Below are 22697 nucleotides of genomic sequence, written 5' to 3'. Positions count from 1 at the left end.
TGATTCAGACCCGCTCGTGAGCGCTGAGCGCTTGCAAGCAGGTCGATGGTGCCCAAGTGCGCATGCTCACGACGGACCCGGGTCCGTCGTGCACATGCGCGAGACCCGAATAACGACGGCCAAGCCATCGTTATGGGTCTCGCACCAAAGGGGGTGTGCTGTCGATGGTGATTGACAGCACGCCCCCTTTGGTGGGCGGGCCCGGGGCGTGGCTGCCCAGACAGAGGCGTTCCCATGGAAACGCCTACCGCCTGGGGCCGGCCCCACTGACATCACTAGTGATGTCAGTGGGAGTGCTTTTGGCTCTGCTAGAGCCAAAAGTACTCCTGGGCTTGCGGCAGCAAGACCCTACCACAGGGTCTCGTCGCCAGGCCGATGTCGCAAGCTATGCGAGCGGCCAGGAGGCCGCTCCAAAAAGGAGCAGGGACGGCCCTGATTCAGAGCGAGCGCTCTGTCAGAGCGTCCGGCTCTGAATCAGGGCCTATGTCCCTTTGAAAAATGAGGGGGGTACCAATGCTCTTTCTGGCACAGGGCACCAAAAAGTCTAGTTACGGCTCTGCCTATATATAGGCGAGTTTGCAGAGAACCAAAGCAAACAATCCAAGACTAGTGATGGGCAACACGTGGCACTAGACCACCCGCGTCCCTCTGAGCCCTCAGCTGAATATCTTTTCTTCTTACTGCCCTATTGGTCCTTTTCTCAGCTCCATCACATTGACAAGATAAACTGGCTAGATACAGCATGTAACCCCTGTTTGTGCTACATCACAATCCCTGCTGATCTGTTATTGCAGTGTGGTACCTCTTAATATATACAGTACTGTGGGCCTGATTCAGACCCGCTCGTTAGCAAGCGTTTCGCTCGTAGCTGGCGATGTTTAGCAATGTGCGCATGCATATGCATCGCAGTGTGCAAACTACTCCGAGCGATCGCGAAGCGTACGCTCACCCAGCATAGACAGCCCAGCAGAGTGAGTGACAGGAGAAGCCGTTTGTGGGTGGTAACAGGGGCAGGCCACTAGAAATGGGGGAGTGGAGGTACGAACGCAGGCGTGCCTGAGTGTTTCCACGTGTGCATAATTAACAGGCAGCATCATAGAACACATCACCTGGTTGAATTTTACACTGAAGTGCTCGCAGTGCTTGCGGTAGGGTATAGTCAACCTCAAGCGCTGCGTTCGCTTCCGATGGTACTCGATGGTACCGATGGTTGCATACACTTCATGGAAATGACGTGCACAAGTGGGCGTCTTAAGACAGGCTGGTGGGCGTCTGCATACACAAAGCGATCGCACGCCAAGACATAGTGGGTGTGCTTATGCCTTGCCGTGCGATCGCATGCCTTGCTGGGTGTGTTCCGAATTTGCATACGCTGAATGCGAGCGTACGCATCTAGCGAGCGCGTCTGAATCAGGCCCTGTGTCTTGTTGATGTGCGCAGTCTTGCCATGGTGTATGACCTGTGACATGAAACGGTCTTCCACAACCTCACCTTTGTAGCAGAGTTTGGCTGTTCCTCACCCAGTTTTAAGCATCATACACAGCTATTTCTGTTTCAGCAAATGACTGTGTTTTTCAACCTACATATGAAAATGATGATCATTATCACCTGTTTGGTATGATTGGTTAATCATACACCTGGCTACAATCCTAGAAAATCCCTGACTTTGTGCAAGTGTACCCAGAAGAATTGATGCTGTTTTGAAGGCAAAGGGTGGTCACACCAAATATTGATTTGATTTAGATTTATCTTCTGTTCATTCACTTTGTATTTTGTTAATTGATAAAAAATAAACTATTAACACTTAAAGCATTCTTACTTTGCAGCGTTTTTCCACACCTGCCTAAAACTTTTTTGCACAGTACTGTATATGTTCATCTGACAGTATAGGTGTAACAGTCCCAATTCTACTCTTGAAAAAAGGATCTGCCCAGGAGCTGAAACATATTAGAGGTGGGCGCACAGGTGTACTGAACGTTACCCAGCACATTGGATCTACAATTTTGTGGATATCATTTGGATATGGCATCAGTGATCAGCTCCAAGGAAATTCCTATCAGTGGCTATATCGCAGTCTCAGGCTCCACAGAGAAGGCAGGATCGTTAGAGTGCAAGTTCGCAGTCTGCATGTTCTTACTGCAGCCTACACCCAAGGTGTATTTACTAAAGGTCGATTTTAAATCGATCAAAATCATCATTAAGTAAATATTATCCCCCCCTCTAGAGTGTATGGGGGTCTGTGCACTTAAGGAAAAATTCAGTTACCCGCATTAAATTACTGCAAGATAATTGATACCCTGGGGTTATTCAATTAGCCCCGAAGCGCGGCCACTATTATCGGGTGTTTCTTCGGGACCTCAGCAGGTACCGAAAAAAAAATCCATCAGGCTGAAAAAGGCATTGTTTGTCACCAAACTGTTCTCGGATGGTTGCGAGAAGTTGCCAACAGTAAAGCAACCTGAGACCATTCATGTGTGGGGTTGCTTCTCAGCCAAGGGAGTGGGATTACTCACAATTTTGCCTAAGAACACAGCCATGAATAAAGAATGGTACCAAAACATCCTCCAAGAGCAACTTCTCCCAACCATCCAAGAACAGTCTGGTGAGGAACAATGCCTTTTCCAGCATGATGGACCACCTTGCCATAAGGCAAAAGTGATAACTAAGTGGCTTGGGGAACAAAACATCAAAATTTTGGGTCCGTGGCCAGGAAACTCCCCAGACCTTAATCCCATTGAGAACTTGTTGTTAATCCTCAAGAGGCGGGTGGACAAACAAAAACCCACAAATTCTGACAAACTCCAAGCATTGATTAGGCAAGAATGGGCGGCCATCAGTCAGTATGGGGCCCAGAAGTTGATTGACAGCATGCTAGGGCGAATTGCAAAGGTCTTGAAAAAGAAGGGTTAACACTGACTAAAAGGTCTAAAAACACTGAAGCAGCAAACTCTGTAAAAACCAATATTTGTCTCATTCTCAAAACTTTTGGCCACGGCTGTACACACTGGCACAATGTGGATGATTTGTCATTCCAATTTGCCCCAGTATGTTGTCTGGTGTAATGCACATTTATATTTACAACCTCATACCCTGATAGGAACAACCATTCCAACTTGGGACTGATACTCTTATACTGTCAAATGAACATATATATTTGGATCTTGAATCAACTCCAAGTAAATAGGAGGATAGGAGTCTGTTATTCCATTAAATAATGTTATCTTTTACACGGAGCTGATATTTTCTTTTTTCAGTTCTTTTTTTTTTACCATTAAGACAATTTATGATCTAACTGGACAATATTTATTTTCAAATTTTAATTTTTAAGGCCATTTTCTTCTATATTATTGGTTATTTGTATTTTATTAGTTTAATGTGTCTTCAAAACTTTTTACAATCAATTTTATATATCCATCTATTATGATATATTACATTGTATAACATTGTTGCAATATAGATTTTATATATTTATTTTTAAATATAGATAATTTTAGCAATAGAAGTGTCCTCTGCTTTGTTCTGCCATATTAATTCACAAATGAACTCACCAGAGCAGGTCCCATTAGTGTGTTTTTCTATGTGGATTATTGCGGATTCTAGAGTGACACAACTTAGTGCATTTCCAGTTTTTCATTGTTATTCAGCGCCTGGTTTCCTTTTGCTTTATTTAAAATGTTATCCGTTAGCTGGTTGGTTGCTACGGGCAATTTCTCCATTTGTCCGCTACTGCACTGTTTAGGAACTTGAAGCATCTCCCCCATATTCTAGTTGCTAACAGGTTACTGTGACACAATATTATCAAACTAGTAAAGGGTCTGCCCCGTCTCACCCCCACCTGCTCCCGCTGCCCCCCGGTGCGCTTACCCGTTCTCACAGTCACTGGTCCTTCTCCCTGCGCAATGCTCGGCCCCATCCATGCAGTGGGAGCCGTTGGTGGGGGGAGACACACGACGTAGGCTCCCACTGCTTATGCAGGAGACGGGACTGAGCTTAGCTGATAATTATATAGCAGATAGATGTGTAGTGGAGGAGCCAGCTGGGAGACTGATCAAATACTGTATCCAGTCTTTCAATACACCAGAAACGAGTAATGAGGCTTCAGTGTGCTGACACGTTATGTCATTCAAATTCCATTGAGTGTCTGTGGCAGTTTTATTAACGTGATCTGGATGGTATATAGCAATGTGAATTTGATGTCTTCAGATAACTTGTCCACAAAGTAGATCCAATTATCTATGTTGCTATTTCTCCTCTTTATACATCATTTGAAATGTCAGGCTGTTCTCTGTGGCGCAATTGAGCATTTTAATAACCGTAATCTATGGTAGGAATCTGTGTACGGATCCCAAGATTTGTATCAAATTGAGCATGTGGTGAGCTATTTGTCCAATGCATATCCACTTCCAATAAGGAGAAGTGGGGAGGTGCGACTCTCTATCCCGAATTTGGAATCAATAATACAGAAGGAGAAATAGATGGATGGGATAATGGTAGGGGTGCACTACAAGAAATGTCATATAAAAAAAAAACCTTTATTGATATGTATTAAAGTGAACAAACAGACAAACATTTGCTAAATACCAAAAGGGGTCAAGAATAAACATTATAATATATATAAATATATATATATATATATATATATATATATATATATAAAGCACTAATCCACGGCACTCACCATTCCTAGATTTGGGGTGCATTGATCAATTTGTGAACCAAAACCCCACTATTTATTATTATTGTTAATTATTATAGTGGGTGCAGAGCCCATGTGATTTATTTATATATATATACATATATATATATATATATTGTGACACAGTTGGGATAGGGGTCCCTCTCCTGGGGGTAGATGGACTCCATCTTTACACACAGTAGCTGTAGCAACAGGAGACAAGTCTGGGAATCTCGTACAAAGTGGTCGGCGCCAGTCTATATTGTGCCACACATAAAAATATAAACAAAAGCATAAACGTAAGTCCTAGCCCGGCTGGGCACTAACTACACAGCAGATTCCCTTGCTATAACAATGGTAGGGCCTATTGCCCTCACCATCAACAAAACACGTGCACAGTACTTACAGGATTTAAAACAAGTGTCTCTGAACAGGCTAGACTGCCAGCTCCCCCCAGAGGTGTGAGACACTCAGCTACAAACAAACCCAGCTTAAAATCAGCCAGTTCCAGGTGGAAGCCCTAATGAGCCTGCTACCAGGCTGAAAGGCCCAAAACCTGGAGTGGCCTGTGGATTGAGCCCTCCCTCTCCTCACATCCACACCCCCAGGACCCAAACCGGCTTTTCCAAAAACCGACACTCTGGTCTGTTTACAAACCAGACTTCTCCTGGGGTTTTTTAGAACACATAGGCCAAAAACCTAGGACAAACGTACCTGCCATTGACCACTTTACCAGTGCTTCTATCACTATATATATATATATATATATATATATATATACAGTATATAGTGAAACCCATGGGAAAATTATTGATTGAATCACGGAGTCCACAAATCGACTGAGTAAATGACAGCTATGGGTAATGTTTTAACCATACTTGCAAATGAGTATCCTGCTTTCTTTTCATTGTTTGGGATATTTCCAAAAATGTATCACTGATGGAGCTATAACAGCTGGATGATAGTGTATTGTAAAGAGGTAAGTACAAATATCGAAATATCGCCTAGGATTAAGAAGCAATAAAAAAATTGACTACAGTATGTTAAAAATGTTATTTGTATGTGAATTGTTCATATGTTAGTACTTCAGTCATATCTCTTGAATACATTTCAGTATGAACAGCAGACCTATATTGATAATTGATTTATGTTACAAAATGACCATCTATAAAGACCCACTGAGTGGTGGGATTCATTAGCGGATGTTAAGATCAGAGGGTTGCTTGTCGTCGAGGTTGATGCTCACTTCATAGATGGTAACAGATAGTCACTGCTTACCTTTCACTCCCGATGTGGCCCGCTGTCCCCATACACTAGTTCGGAGCTTGACTTCAGGAGCATTCACCATCTTCAGATGGCATTTGCTCCTGCACACCCGCTTCTTTCGGATCCCTCTACCCCTGTCCAGCTCCTTCCACCGGACGCTGGGGCGTTGTGCGCCTGTGTGAACTCTAGTTCACGCAGGCGCACTAGCACTGCCGAGTCCGAAAGGAGCAGTGAAGGCATTTGGGGAGACAGCTGAGGTTCGGATCAGCTGTCTCCGCGCCGGAGCAATAATGAATTGCTCCAGAGTTCGCTGCCAGTTAATAGGTTAATTATCAGGGTTTGGACGTTGATAATTAACATAAGTTGGAGAAAAATCACATTCTATCTTCTTTATATTTGTGCAACCAAACCCTCCCCCAGCCTCCCGCTCATTTAAGGCTCTATTCATTATGTTAATTATCGGGATCCGAACAGACCCCGATAATTAATATAATGAATAGACCCCTAAATGAGCAGGAGGCTGGTAGGAGGGTTTGGTTGCACAAATATAAAGAATATAGATTGTGATTTTTCTCCAACTTATAGCAATTGCGCTGTAACTACCAGATTGCACATAATGCTGTCACAATTTCGTCTGCATTCAGCGATCAGAAGTCTAATGCAAACATCAGCCTGTATTCTGAGATGACACATCTACGCGATAGCACCACCCCCAACCCTCTGGCCACGAGCAGTCACTAGTAATAGCACTTACACCTACCCCATGCTTGGTGCATGCCACTGAAAATGGGCTGCACTCTGTATACACTTAACTCAGAAATGGTCGTGTCTCCTTGCCCAGGACACGTTCACCAGACACTTCTACTGTGTACCATTGCCCCGTTGCCACTCAGTAACAGCCATTCAGCCATTGATGAGAAGCGATTAAGATGCTCGTAGATGCACTGAGTTGCGTATATAGACGAGAGGCATGCGCAGTTTGCTAAACTTTGTGAGATGCAGCTGCATTCGGGATTTCTTGCAACTTAGAACCAGGCACGATACTGGCCTTGCTAACAACTATCTGCTTGTGTTTCACCTTTTCAGGCCTTGGGGGGAGATGTATCAAACCTTGGTTAAAGATAAAATGAAGAGAGATATGGGGGGAGAGCACTACGCCTTAGAGAGTGATAAACTGGAGAGTGATAAAGTACCAACCAATCAGCTCCTGTCATTTTTCAAACACAGCCTGTCAACTGACAGTTAGGAGCTGATTGGTTGGTACTTTATCACTCTCCACTTTTTCACTCTCCAAAGCTTAGTGCAACTCCCCCAAAGTATCAACCAATCAGCATCTAACTGCCATTCTACAGGCTGTGTTTGAAAAATGACAGTTAGGAACTGATTGGTTGGTACTTTATCTCTCTCCACTTTTTCTTTCTCCGAGGATTGAAACATCTCCCCCTTATGTTTTAACGTAGTAATGCTGCATTTAAATTTTAGAGTTTATCATAAGCTATTTCTCATGTGTTTAATATACGCTACCAGTACAATAACTTCATAGAATCAGGGGGGATGTCCAAACTGTCCAAATCACTACATGTCTCAGGCCAGCTACATGTCTCAGGCCAGCATTTGAAGCTTTTTTGAATCCCGGCACCCTAGTGCATCAGAATTGTTTTCATGGCACCACTAAGCCAAAAGTTTGTTATTGAGAAATTCAGATAAAATTGTAGTGAAGTAGTAAAGTGAAGTAAATTGTGCTCACCTGTCATCCTTAGGCTCAGTTATGTAGTGGGTGACAGGTTTGCGCTTCTGTTTGTCCTCATATTACCATTACATTGACCAATGTAATTTGATTTGGTGCTGGACCACCAACCTGAGGCTCCCCTGCAAGTGTCCCGCGGCACCCCAGGGTGAGCTAGAGAAACAAGGTGACTGAACATGCCACCAGAACCCCTGGGCTACCAAACTTTTAATTTCCACCTTTCTAGCCCCCCTAGCTAGTTCACCCAACACAGCCTGTCCTCTCTGTGCAACCAGGGATTAGTAGCTTGCAGTGGCCGTCTCTTGTCTTGGAATGGGTATGAAATACCGCCGGCCGCATGCAGCGTCAGCGGCAGCCCAAAAAGAGCAGAGTTCGAAGCAGCAGAAGCCCGACAGCGCTGGAAATCCCGATCGTGGAGAGGTGAGTATCTACTAACCTAACCCTAACCCTCCTTAGGGGTGCCTAACGCTAAATTCCCCCCCAAGTGCCTAACCCTAATCCCCCCTCTAAGTGCCTAACCCTAACCACCCCCTTCCCCGCTGCCTAAACCTAAGTCCCCCGGGGGGGTGCCTAACCCTATGTCCCCCCCGGGGGTGCCTAACCCTAACCCTCCCTCCCCCTAGCCTAACCCTCCCGGGGGGTGCCTATCCCTAAGTCCCCCCCGGGAGCCCTAAACCTAACCCTCCCCCCCACGGCTGTCCGCTCGCGGCGCCCGGCATCACTACGATCGGGATGCCGGGCGCCGGTCTCCCGGCGTCGGGGAAATGCAGGCGTCTACATCTAGACACCCGGCATTTCACCCTTTCTGGGATATGACAGTCGGGAAGCCGGCTGCCGGTATTTAGGCAGTCGGCTTCCTGATTGCTTCCCCTTGTCTTACATCAGTGAAAAGAATACCTTTCTATTGGTAGCACCAGCAGTGTGTGAACAATGTCCTTGCCTAATGAATAACATATGACAGCAGTCTCAGTGGCACTGACAGTCATGTAAACACCCATGGGGAAATTATTGTAATGACAAGTTGCACCTGACTTCTCATTCTGCCTACTGGCTGCAAAGATTACAATGACCAACCATACAAATGGGATCTTTGTTGGTGGAACTACAGGGATCATTGTCTGCTCCTGCACCTGCAGACTGGGAAAGTATGTTTATGGCATTACTGGTATACGGGATGTAGTAGGCAGCAGGGAGGGAGTGTTAGGGTAGGGAGAGGGGGAGGGTTAGCATACCGACCAACAAGTGTCGGTATGTTAACCCTGTTGGGATCCCGCCGTCGACATTCTGACCGCCGGGATCCCGACTGCCTGGTATTACACTACTGAAATATTCATTGACTGGGCTTCTGTGACATCAGGCGGGCCCCAGTGCTAAAGTTGGTGTATAGCCAATCATGGGGACATTGGCTTGCTCAATATAGATACACCAGTCGCACAGGATATATATGTCTCACAAATTTGGGGACAGTAAATAACCCCTTAAAATAATAATGAAGTCAAGGGGGTGCTACCATAGACATGATATTGAAATTGCAACAAGAAAGGAAGAGAAGGAAATGTCTTAGAATGGTGCACTAAGCTAGTATATCACTTAAAACTTAACTTTTATTGGTAAATAATGATAATAATAAGGTTCTAATATCTTATCAAGACCAAATAGCGAAAATAAATATAAAATACAGATAATGTGAAAAGAAATAAGAATGTGATTTAAAAATTGTGTTCTAAAAAGAACAAACAAAGCAGCGCTCCTACCAAGTCTTACAATTTCTTGGTGTTGTTATAAATATTAGTGGGGTGTATATTTAATTATATATGTATATAGTGTTCTCACACTCTAATACACCGCCACACAAATCCGAATAAAAATCCCTGCTGTAGATGTTAGTTTAACATATTTTATCCTGATTGTGAGTATATCTCAAAAGCTTGAAAGAGTCTTATCCATCTAGTAGTGTCCCATATACCCTTTCATAGGGTTATAATGGAGACATTCAAATCACATCTATGACATCAATCAAGTCTGCAGTTTTAATAGAATAACCTTGCTAAAGTTCTTATGGAAGTATTTGTATTGTTAATAAAGTCATTCACATATGAACGATTTTGTGATGTTCTTCCTAAGTAACCTTTATAGTAGGTATACTCAGTGTAATGATATGTTTTCAATATCCTACTGTTATAAACTCTCAGGGTCTCAGGTATTTAATATCCTCGTCAGGTCTATCGTTATAAACCTGGATATTACATAGTACTCCTACTCAGGTTCTATGGAAGTATTTATATTCTTAATAAAGTCATTCATATATTGACCAATTCGTAGTGTTCTTCCTAGGAAATTCTTATAGCAGGTATATCAAATGTCATGTATAATGTATATTTAGTATCCCTCTATTGTTGGCTCATGTAGATATTGTAAGTATAATTCTGAAAGGAATATATTATTCAGTCAGATATTTAATATCCTCATCGGATATCCGAACTATTTTATTCACTATTCAGAATAAAGTTAGCTTGTGGTGAAAGGAGTATTCTCTCCAGATATCAAATCTATTATTGAACACTTGAGTATAATTCAGTATTTCCGTAGTGATTCTTTAGAAACGCTCATATCATTAAAGTCACTGAGGTATTACATACGTTACTGACACCTAGAATATTTTTGGATCAGCCTAATTCCACAATAAATATAATCAAATAATATGATGTTTTTATTTTCTGCAGTAGCCCTCTGTTAGTATATATTCATTAGGATTTGTCCAAGTGCTTCTGGGAGAGATATGCAGATCGTTCGATTATACAGTATTGCATACACGCTGCGCCCCTATCAGGTGTTATAGAGGTTACAGCCCTTGTATGATCATATAGAGTATGGCTCTCCACTTAGAGTGGGGCTAACTTTCAACAAACATGAGGGTTCTATCCAAGTTCAAGGTATGGATAGTGCGATTAGCAGGTACAGATAACATAATAACAACACATAATCATATTAGTAAACGGTAGGCAGCGCCGCGTGACCAACGCGGCGTTTCGCTAAGAAGCTTTTTCAAGGTAAGCCGAGCTGACTTACAGACCTCCCTTAAATACCTACAAACATATTGTATCACCAATCAGGTATCCGATGCGTCCATATGCACCAATCAGTACTACCTATGCTCTCTAGTTCCGCCTCCCTCCCTGGATTGACATTGCGCCCACGTGTCCTGGGGCTGATGATGTCATAATGAGGGATCATAATGGATCTCAGATACATAGATACAGTCTAAGTCTGAAGTAATCAAACTTCGAGTCATTCGTTGTACATTATTATTGATTGGTGGAACTTCGTGGTACACAGCACTATTTGCAGGATATTAATACATGTAGGTGCAATATTAAACCTCCTTCTTTATTACTCAAACGAATGACAATAAATTCGTTTATATCCCATAAGTCACATGATCAGTGCTAGTACTAGAGTCTATTCAGCATTTATAATGGATAACAGATAAGACAATGAAATCCAGGCTGGATGATCATAATCAAATACCTACACAAAAATGCTCTCATTATATTCATAAATTCTATATTAGCAGACAATAATAAACAGTCATTTAGAAATTTATAATTCTAATCTTCCACAATATTACAAATATACAGAATAGAATAAATATAAAAGTAATTACATAACCTATACTAAAAATTATATTATATAAACATAAAAAAAAATTTTGTGTTTAAATAAAATGTAATATATGACAATTACAAAAATACATGATATTATATATACTAAATTCATGTCAAGATTCTATAAAGTCAAAATGTAGCACATTAGTTGGTGATTAGTGAATAAAATTTATGATCCAAAATAAAGTGGAATAAAATAAATAGTGAATTGTAACATGTGTCTATATTCATTGGCTTGCTCCACTTGGCTTATATTGTGCACTGGGGAGCTAACACCTGGGCCCCACTGATAGGCCTGTGTAATATGTACCTGTCCCCACCCCCTGCTGCCGTAATTGGGAGCACTCAGCAGCTATAATGTGTGGTTATGTATTGGCATATGTGGGTTTTATTTGTGGGCACTCCTGCATAAGTGATGGCACTTGTTGGACTAGAAATGAATATGCCATCTTAGATAAGATCATTCATACATTTGGATGCCCAATATTCACCTGGTAAAGGTGACCCATTGTGCGCTGCTTGGTCATCAGCAGTAGTAGGAATTATAGGAATTGTTGTATTTACCGTTTGTGTTGTGTGGTTGCTCGTTTACAATCAAATAACCAAAATAGTTAATACATTTACATAAGGTATTTATTTATTTTTTTCAGCCCCAGAGATATTTCAGTCCTTCGTCAATGGAGGAACTGGCTACTCATTCGAGGTTGACTGGTGGTCACTAGGAATAATGTCATTTGAGCTACTCCGAGGATGGGTAATATTGTTACAATTTCTGAAAATGTCATTTGTGTGTGACTATTGGAAGTTACTCTCATACATAGGTCTATGTGGGTAGTAATCAATAGAGACCAGTCATCAGTGTCTCCCTGATTGGTTTAGGGCACATTGAGCTGCTTTACAGCAAAGTTCTAAGTGATGGCAATGGCTTATTCTCCTTGGACGCCTATGATAGTAAATAATCTATATTGTTTATTCCTTGTTTTTTAGAGGCCGTACGACATCCATTCAAGTAACCCAGTGGAATCCCTCGTCCAGTTGTTTAGCACCATCACTGTTCAGTACTCGACGGTCTGGTCAAAAGATATGATCGCGCTTCTGCGGAAGGTATATATTTGTTTTATTACTCTTTAATAAAATATGTATGACTATGAATGAACATGTATAGACAAATAAGACTAGTCGGTATGAAAACAGTGTAAATGTGGGTGCAATATGTGGGGGCTTATATACAAATGGCAAAAGATCTAAGTGCTTTAATTCTACTGGTACAATTGATTCAGCCCAAATGAATATTTGCGTGAGCCCCGGTGTATGTGTAATGTAGAGTCCGGCCACGGAGACCAATAGATAGCGAATACATGCCGGCACGATTACTGAATTATGCCGGGCTCCCATCCCTAACCTGTACTGTAATGGTGGTGGTGGTACTGGGATTGCACAAAAGGGTTATGAGGTGGTGGGGGTGGGTCGGGGTTAGGCTGTGGTCCTGTGGCCTATAGTGAATAAGGAGGCTTTTCATGGAGCAATTGAACCATTGGAAGCTGGGGCTAGTCATTGGGAGATGTACTAAACCTTGGTGATAGATAAAGTGGAGAGAGATAAAGATAACAATAGCCAATCAGCTCCTAACTGTCATTTTTCAAACACAACCTGTAAAATGGCAGTTAGATGCTGATTGGTTGCTACTTTATCTATCACCAAGGCTTAGTAAATCTGGAGTGAGGTAGATCTTTCCCTAGATTGGAGCAGCATGGGACAAGAGTTGGAGGATAGGCATGGGGAAGTTATTGTCTGAGAATTCTGGCACATACAGGGGTATTCAATATGGGAGCGAAAACATTGTTTTTGCGTTAATATCGGAGGTATGACGTCATTATCGCAGGTTTTACTTTTACACCGTATTCAATTTCAAAGACTTATCGCAGTTTTGAAAAGTCTGATAAAAAACGGGGATAACTTTTCACCATTGAATAGGTGTCGAAAAAAAGTGCAAAATTGGTGTTTAGGGGTGCAGGCTTAAAAAAGCCTGCACCCCTGGGAATGACATTTAAAAAATAACTGTGTCAAAAAAAGTTTAAAAAAAAAATAGGGACACCCCAAAAAATTAATTTAAAAATCGGGGTAAAAAAAAAAATTGGGAAAAAATTGTATAACAATAGGGAAATAGGTTCAGGGCTATTCTGCAAGTATGCGGCAGTTGTTTTGAAGAATAGAATTATAGCGGCAGGTGCACAAATGGCGAATTTTTAAAAATTTACTTTAGGGACTTAAAAATATGCTAGTACCCATTTTCATGTACCCCAAGTTTGATGGGACCACTTAAAAAAACGAAAAAAATAACCTAAGTGCTCTTCTGCAACACTTCTTCAATGTCGGGAAAAAACACCTGCTGCGGCTATTTAAATCCCCGACTTTCAATTAAAGGCTAAAACGGGGGTACCCATAGTGATCCCCCATGTTTTTACAACTTTAGGGGGGGTCTTACAATTTTTTTAAGGAAAAATTCGTAACTTTACGCAAATCCAACTTCGGAGTTTCCCGTTTTCGTTAATTTTATATTGAATATGGGGATAAGCGGGAGCACGCCTGATACTTTAACGCAGGTAAAAACTCCGATATGAAACGTTAACTCCGACAGTGAAGTTAACGTTTCATATTGAATACCCCTCATAGTCTCTCTGGAACAAAAAAATGGTGTGAGGTGGCGCTTAACAGACACAAGGCAATAAGGTAAATAATAACCTATTTAATCACAAAAAGGCAGAGAAAGCCTCCATGTGAGGAGAAACATGTTAAGAGGAGGATACAGAAGGAGTTTGTCTAAGATATACAATAGAATCATCCTATTTCTTTTTGCACCTTGGATTTAAACACCAGAAAGTGCGGACATTCCATTTGAGGGTGAGAACACAAGTGCCAGAGTTGGGACTCCACTGCTCTGTTTGCCCCTCACCTGATTACAATTATTATGGAAGCCGTTATTAGAGGGTGCAGGCTGCTCTAACTGAGAGTGATTACCCAGTCACTGTAGTAAGAACACTGTTGTTCCACTGCAATTTATTGCGAATACGGACCCTGCTCTCATTACTTTGTTGGAGACGCTGGGTAACTGCTGGAATACGCTGGGTCTCCTGACAGAGAGCCGCACAGTGTGTCTGGTGCATATGGATGATCTGGACGCTTCAGCTCAGTCACACATACAGCCTAATTAGTGAGGAGCTGGATCACTTCCTACATTATACTAATCCAGGATTGTGAGTATATGAAATCCACTCAGGACATTCTATAAAATGATCTGTTAGAAGTGTCACTAGAACTCTAATACAGTAATGTATTAACTTTACTGCAACATTGTCTGCTACATTATAGAATCATTGTGGCTACATAAATATCAACTTTCAATTATTTGAAACAACACAGGCCCCTATTTGTTTAGTACCGTGTGGAATCAGGATATATAGGCCATCTTTAGGCCCCTGCTGAGATTCATTTTACTGTTTGGATAGTTAATATGTACATGTGAATGTTTTTTTTTTTTTAGGATTTGTGTATTTTGCATTTTTATTGTGATTGTGATTAATATAGGTTATTAATCCTTATTGCCTTGTGTCTGATAAGCGTCACCTCACAGCATTTCATTGTTCTGTTGTGATTGACATAAGATTGGCATAGCTTCTTATGTAGCTGTGCAGCATTGTGACACTTTTCTGCAATACACCACTGCTAGCGCTGGGTCCAATATTACTGCATAGTCTCTCTGGCCTGGCCTACCCTTTACTTTGGGAGAAGCCCTGTCTCTGATGAAAGCACCCCATTCTCCCCAGAGAAAGTACTTATCTCCATCAGTAAATAGGCCCGTCTATGCTAGTACAACGGGCGCGAGAAAGGGAACCACTTTTCCAATGACCCCATACCCACTATGATGTATAGTTACACATATATTTCATGACACACATATTAGCTATCCAGCATTGTGTGCATAGACTTACAGAACTCACTGTGACATGCGGAGCTTGTTCCGATTTGGTGATTGGATGCTCTGTAGGCTCACAGACAGGCACTGTCATCATTCCTCCCTGGGGAAGCTCTGTAACACAGACAATACACTAGGGTGTAACGCAGTTTATCACCTCTTTAATGACCACATGAAAAGAGCAAAGACATCTCCAGCAAATGCAGGAGACAGATGCAGCAAATGCAGGAGACAGATGCAGCAAATGCAGGAGACAAATGCAGCAATGCAGGAGACAAATGTGCAGCAATGCAGGAGCAATACAGGAGACAGATGCAGCAATGCAGGAGACAGATGCAGCAAATGCAGGAGACAAATGCTGCAATGCAGGAGACAGATGCAGCAATGCAGGAGACAAATGCTGCAATGCTGGAGACAGATGCAGCAATGCAGGAGATAAATGTGCAGCAATGCAGGAGACAGATGCAGCAATGCAGGAGACAGATGCAGCAATGCAGGAGGCAGATGTGCAGCAATGCAGGAGACAAATGCAGCAATGCAGGAGACAGATGTGAAGCAATTCAGGAGACAGATGCAGCAATGAAGGAGACAGATGCAGCAATGCAGGCGACAAATGCAGCAATTCAGGAGACAAATGTGCAGCAATGCAGGAGACAAATGCAGCAATACAGGAGACAGATGCAGCAATACAGGAGACAGATGCAGCAATGCAGGAGACAGATGTGCAGCAATTCTGGAGACAGATGCAGGAGACAGATGCAGCAATGCAGGCGACACATGCAGCAACGCAGAGGAGACAGATGCAGCAATGCAGGTGACAGATGCAGCCATGCATGAGACAGATGCAGCCATGCAGGAGACAGATGTGCAGCAATGCAGGAGACAAATGCAGCAATGCAGGAGACAGATGCAGCAATGCAGGAGACAGATGCAGCAATGCAGGAGACAGATGTGCAGCAATTCAGGAGACAGATGCAGCAATGCAGGAGACAGATGCAGCAAATGCAGGAGACAGATGCAGCAAATGCAGGAGACAAATGTGCAGCAATGCAGGAGCAATACAGGAGACAGATGCAGCAATGCAGGAGACAGATGCAGCAAATGCAGGAGACAAATGCTGCAATGCAGGAGACAGATGCAGCAATGCAGGAGACAAATGCTGCAATGCTGGAGACAGATGCAGCAATGCAGGAGATAAATGTGCAGCAATGCAGGAGACAGATGCAGCAATGCAGGAGACAGATGCAGCAATGCAGGTGACAGATGCAGCAATGCAGGAGACAAATGCAGCAATGCAGGAGACAGATGTGCAGCAATGCAGGAGACAAATGCAGCAATGCAGGAGACAGATGTGCAGCAATTCAGGAGACAGATACAGCAATGCAGGAGACAGATGCAGCAATGCAGGAGACAAATGCAGCAATTCAGGAGACAAATGTGCAGCAATGCAGGAGACTAATGCAGCAATACAGGAGACAGATGCAGCAATACAGGAGACAGATGCAGCAATGCAGGAGACAGATGTGCAGCAATTCTGGAGACAGATGCAGCAATGCAGGAGACAGATGCAGCAATGCAGGCGACACATGCAGCAATGCAGGAGACAGATGCAGCAATGCAGGTGACAGATGCAGCCATGCATGAGACAGATGCAGCAATGCAGGAGACAGACGTGCAGCAATGCAGGAGACAAATACAGCAATGCAGGAGACAGATGCAGCAATGCAGGAGACAGATGCAGCAATGCAGGAGACAGATGTGCAGCAATTCAGGAGACAGATGCAGCAATGCAGGAGACAGATGCAGCAATACAGGAGACAGATGCAGCAATGCAGGAGACAGATGTGCAGCAATGTAGGAGACAGATGTGCAGCAATGCAGGAGACAAATGCAGCAATGCAGGAGACAGATGCAGCAATGCAGGAGTCAAATGTAGCAATGCAGGAGTCAAATGCAGCAATACAGGAGACAGATGCAGCAATGCAGTAGACAGATGTGCAGCAATACAGGAGACAAATGCAGCAATGCAGGAGACAAATGCAGCAATGCAGGCAACAACTGCAGCAATGAAGGAGACAAATGAGCAATGCAGGAGACAGATGCAGCAATGCATAGGTACTATAGATATGCTCTCTGGCCTACGCAGATGCATCCTCTTCATGCTCAGCAGCTCAGGCAGGGAACATGTTGCAGTATAGCACAAGCCTAGCGACACACGCAGCTTTGATTCTATCACTTTGTGAGTGGACTTTACTTTTGGCTTTTTTATGTTATCGATTTAATCCTTTTCAAATACTGTATAATGCATCAAATAGGTGTTTTCCTCCTGTGTACTCTTCTTACAAAAACTAAACTATTTATCTCTTTGAGAGGATACAAAGATACCTAGGGCCACATTAACCATGGGGCGGATGGGACTACAGCTCCAGGCTTCCACATAAAAATAGTCCCTTCATCATGGCAGCATGCTGATAACCAGTCGCCCAGCTGGCCACATGGTTGGCCATAAATATTAATATTGTATTTCTGTTTTTCTCACAAATTATGCAATGTTTTTTCTTTTATATATTTAGGAGGACACTGGGGCTGATAGTGTAAGGGGTGTACACGCCCACATGACACTGTCCACACCCACATGACACTGTCCACACCCACACATCACTGGTCACACCCACATGGCACTGGCCACACCCACACCACAGCACACCTACTCCTCTCCTCACAATAGGCCCGTCATTTTCAGCCCCAGGCCCATGTAGCACTTAATCCGGCCCTGAAGAGACCCCAAGAATCAGCACTAGGAAAGCAGAATTTGCTTGGTGTATGATTGCTGAAAGGTATAGTCTGTGATTTTTGGTACTGAGCAGAGCCCACTCTGTTAACATTTTGGATTTGGCTGATACAAAAGTGGTCACATTAAAATGTAACCTTGACTCCGGGTTACTGGAGCCAAGCAGGGACATGGTACAATGCATTAATGAGGCCAGTCTAGGTTCAGTAATTAACTCATTGATCCATCAGGTCCTCATCCACAAGCAGCACAATATTGCACCCTAGTTATTTAGATAAGTTTAGTGACAGCTTGCCTACTGTAAATTCATTATTATTATGATCAGGGGCACCGAGGAAGGTAGGGCGAGTACTAATTACTCAGGCCCGGGTAACTGCATCGCACTTTCAAGTGTTGATTTTAGTATCTTTAGTCCAAGTTTTAATGAGCAGGTGTCACATCCCCCCAGAGCCGGGGCCTGCTGTCTTATCCACCCTTTGTAAGCACTGACTCCCATTCAGATGTGCCAAGAATTTCCCATTTCCTCACGTCACCCATTGATATCAGCCGCTCAGCAGTGTACATACAGCTACATATGTGTCCTCATACGCTATTGTTGCAGTCACGCCAAACAGCCCTTCTCAGCGAGCCAGCTAGCGTGCTACTCAGAGCATCTTTTTCACTGGAATATGCGCCTTAGTCAAAATGTGATAAGACAAAAGCGCTTAATGAGACTGCACTGATTAATTTGAATTGCAAAACTTGTACATCTGTGCGAGTCTGAATATACATACAAAGTGCAGCGGCCGCAGCTTTTTTTCCACGCCAAGTTCTCGTACTTCATCTGCGACTTTGTACATATTTATAACTACTTCCTGTGTGGTTAAAGTCGCAGCTTTGTGTCTATGGTAACAATTGAGTGATGTTTTGCTGTATGGGTGGTGCAAATGAGATGCAAAACCGGCACCCGGACCATACACTAACATTAGCGATGTATGCGCGTGACCACATACACCGCTAACCGGCTCCTGACTGACTGACCAGCCCACGTGGAAACTGTCAGGAGCTGGAACCAGTCAACGACCACTGATTGCTCCGGCTCCTGACAGCTCTCACGTGGACTGAGCAGTCAGGACCGGATTATGTGGTCACACGCATGCATCGCTAATGTAAGTGTATGGTCCATGTGCCGGTGTGTTTTTTTGGCAAGACCCGGGGATACTACGGAGACCGGCGCCAGGATCTAGGTGAGTATAGGATCTTTTTTCACAGGTACTCCCATTGGATCTCTACTTGGAGAAGTGGACCGATTGTCAAGCAGCAGGTAAGTATGTGTGCGTGAGGTAGGTGTATGTAATATAATTATACTTTCTATGGTGTGTGTTGTGGTTTTTTAACTATGTTTTTTACAGCAGGGGTATGGGTGCCGGCTGCCTGCTGGCACCTGTAGTTCCACGGTAAAAAACAATAGTTTCTTACTATTTACACTACTATTACCACCGTACCCACAGACCAGGGATGCGGGGAAAAGTGACGGGCTTCAGACTAATCCTGGGGTACTCAGGAGAGGGGGAACCTCTTTATTGGGAAGGTCCCCACCTTCCCTAAGATCCCCGGCTTGGGCTGACCGGCTTGGGGTGATAATGCTTTGGCTGGGGAGATCCAGTGATAGGATGCCCTGGCTGTGGCATTAAACCCCGGCCGGATTTGAGTCCGGTGCTGGTTTTAAAAATAGGGGGACCACTATGCAATTTCCCGGGGCTGGTTATGTTTTTTGGGAGGGACCCTATGTCATTTTAAAAAAAAATATTAACCTTTTTTTCCAAGTACAGCACACAAGCAGCCTTCGCATATCTCACTGATCTGTGCAGGCTGCTTGTTCGGGAGAGTTTTGCAGAGAGAAAACACTGCAACCTTGGGTGAGTAATCTCATCTAAACTTACTACTCGGGGGACAAATCTCATCTAAACTTACTACTCGGGGGAGAAATCTCATCTAAACTTAGTACTCGGGGGAGAAATCTCATCTAAACTTAGTACTCGGGGGAGAAATCTCATCTAAACTTACTACTCGGGGGAGAAATCTCATCTAAACTTAGTACTCGGGGGAGAAATCTTGATCTGCTTCATCATCGGCTTCACCATCGGCCAACTCACTCTCAGCTAAACTCACTTCTTAGTAAGTTTAGCTGAGTTTCAGAAGCATCAAATCACCCGAGTTTCAGCGATGCAAATCTAGTTGAAAAAAAAATAAAAAAATTGATCAGACTGGATTCTTAGTAAATACACCTGGACCTGCAAATACACAATGCAGCGAGCTTTCCATCAGGACGCACAGATAAGTGGAGTAAAATGGCCACAACAATGGAGGAGCAGAAATTTGTAAAGGGCAAAGAGGAGAAGGTGGATCATATTTACCGACTTTGTAAAACTTTTCTCCGGGAGCAGCCCGGAGAGAAGATGCTGCTGGCCGGTTCGGGATGCGGGGCCGGCTGTAGACGTAATTAGGCCCGCCCCTTTCCCGGAAAAGTCAGAGATTTGCGAGTCTGCAATGAGGGGGCAGGACTAAACAGTGATTTGGTCATTTAGCCCCGCCCTCTCCCTACGGTCCCACAAATTCTCCACTAAATCTCCTCACCCTGCCCGCTTCACTAGGAAGTGGGCAGGATGCGGGAGATTTGCATATGCTTCCAGGGGTGTGGGGGGCTACCCAAAAAAATCGGGAGCCTCCCGCGACTTTCGGGAGTGTAGGCAAATATGAGTTGGATGGACTTGGCTGGAGTGAAGGTGTTCTGATAGTATGTAAACAATGGATCCTCCCTACTATAGTGAATACCAGCCCCAAACTTGCCAGTGCCATAAAGGGGAGGATGTCATGAATTTTTGTGGGCTCTTCCAGACTCCGTGCGCTACTCTTCCAGAAGGTGCCGTAGGCTCCTGATTTTTCAGGTAGTCCCCGCACCAATAGAAGAGAGGCCGTATCTACCGGATCTTGGGCACTTCCTAGTGTAGTGGGCAGGATGGGAGGATAATACCACCGGGAATCGGGGTCTGTAGGGAGGGGGCGGGGTTAGAATGAAGCATTGGTAACATTATTGTCGCTGCAATTTGCCTAATGACGTGAAAGCCCCCTGAAGTAGTCAGCTGCATCTCCTCTCTGGGCTTCTCCCGGAGTACATAAAAATGTACGCAAGTATGGCATTGGCCATCCTCCCGCATGGCGCACACTTCCTAGGCCTGACTCAGAGATGGACTCTATGCCGATGTTTGTGCAATTCGCCAATGTTTTTTGTACAGTGCATGCACCTGAGTCGCAAAGCACTTGCGTTGCGATGGTTTACCACCAGTGACCGTAATGAGTATTTGGACTCAGAATGATTGACAGACAGCGTGCGTGTATGGGAAGTAATGGGCTGCGTGGCGCAGCCAGTGACTGTGTCTTTGTACACACTTGCACCAGTGGCTTAGTTTCGCCGGACATTCTGTGCAGCCATAGGGTTGCTCAGTAGTTTGATGTGGCGACCGACGGTCTTTGTACGCAAGCGCCGGTTTAGAGATACAGTCGGTGGTTGTCTCTGTACAAATTACAGGGGCTTCGGCATAAGCATAAAGCCTCAGGACCACTGCGTACAAAGTTGCAGTGGAGACGGTATTAGCACTCACCTCTGATCCAGACCCCCCCCATGTGAAGTGAGCAATCCCAGCATTAGATGATACGACTTATACTGAATTGCTTCATCGTTCTGCTCCCCACTCACTGTGCAATGCCATAAATAACAGCAGGGGGAGGGCCATGATGATTTTGTGATGCCACGCCCCCTCGCACCTCCGACATGGTTTCCGTCTCTGGGGCTGTCTTACAGGGTATTTTTTTTTAAAGTTTTTTTTAAGTATGGATTATACCAAGCAGTTAAAAAAATGTAAACAAAGATGTGCACACACTTTTAAATACACTTTAATTGATTTAATTATTCCCTAAAACCTCTTTTCACCACTTTATAAAATAAAATAATAAAATCTACTTTTCTTCTTTCTTCCGTCGTAGTAAGAAAATTTGGTCATTCAAATTCAACACAGTCCAATGCAGTTTAATGCCATGCTTTCATTAATAAAGCGTACACTTGAGTGACTGTTTGAAAACTTAGACTACTGTGAAATTGGGCTCTCTAAAAGCTTGAAATAACTAGTTTTACAATATGTGATTGAACGAAGCATGAACATAGTATTTTGGCAGCTTGCTGTGAGACTGATTTCTGTCTGCAACCTAGTAAAATAATTTTTATTATTTTTTTTACTGCAAGACAGAAAATACTTAAAGTGATGTTTGTTCCTAATAGTTTTGACTAGGAAGCTTTCATAAATATTGTACAAAATTATTGTGTACTATATGATCTATATATTTAATGTGGGGTTTATTTTTCAAAATTTATTTTTTACTTGGTTGTGTATTACAGTAACTCATCACTGCCATCTAGTGGCAACATATATGTAATAGTTTAAGAAAGGGGTTATTGTTGTTATAGGGTGTGAGCACTTTAAATTTGGTATGCAGGCCTTGTGATTAGACCTACACTACTCACTATGTAACCTAAGGTATTCACA

At 43.4% G+C, this 22697-nt stretch overlaps 1 protein-coding gene across 1 annotated transcript in view; it reads left to right on the top strand.

The window, feature by feature from the left end:
* The window catches only part of STK32C (serine/threonine kinase 32C), a 402887-nt gene that overhangs the window by 339175 nt on the left and 41015 nt on the right, over nucleotides 1-22697 (top strand). Inside the window, exons 7-8 of the mRNA XM_088476951.1 lie at nucleotides 12004-12107; nucleotides 12341-12457. Of these exons, the coding sequence (XP_088333077.1) occupies nucleotides 12004-12107; nucleotides 12341-12457 (221 nt within the window). The remainder of the gene's footprint in view (nucleotides 1-12003; nucleotides 12108-12340; nucleotides 12458-22697) is intronic.

Source organism: Taudactylus pleione, unplaced genomic scaffold (assembly GCF_031769625.1).
Source record: "Taudactylus pleione unplaced genomic scaffold, aTauple2 ptg000198l, whole genome shotgun sequence".
Taxonomy (NCBI): Eukaryota; Metazoa; Chordata; class Amphibia; order Anura; family Myobatrachidae; genus Taudactylus; species Taudactylus pleione.
This window is presented reverse-complemented; position numbering and strand designations above follow the sequence as displayed.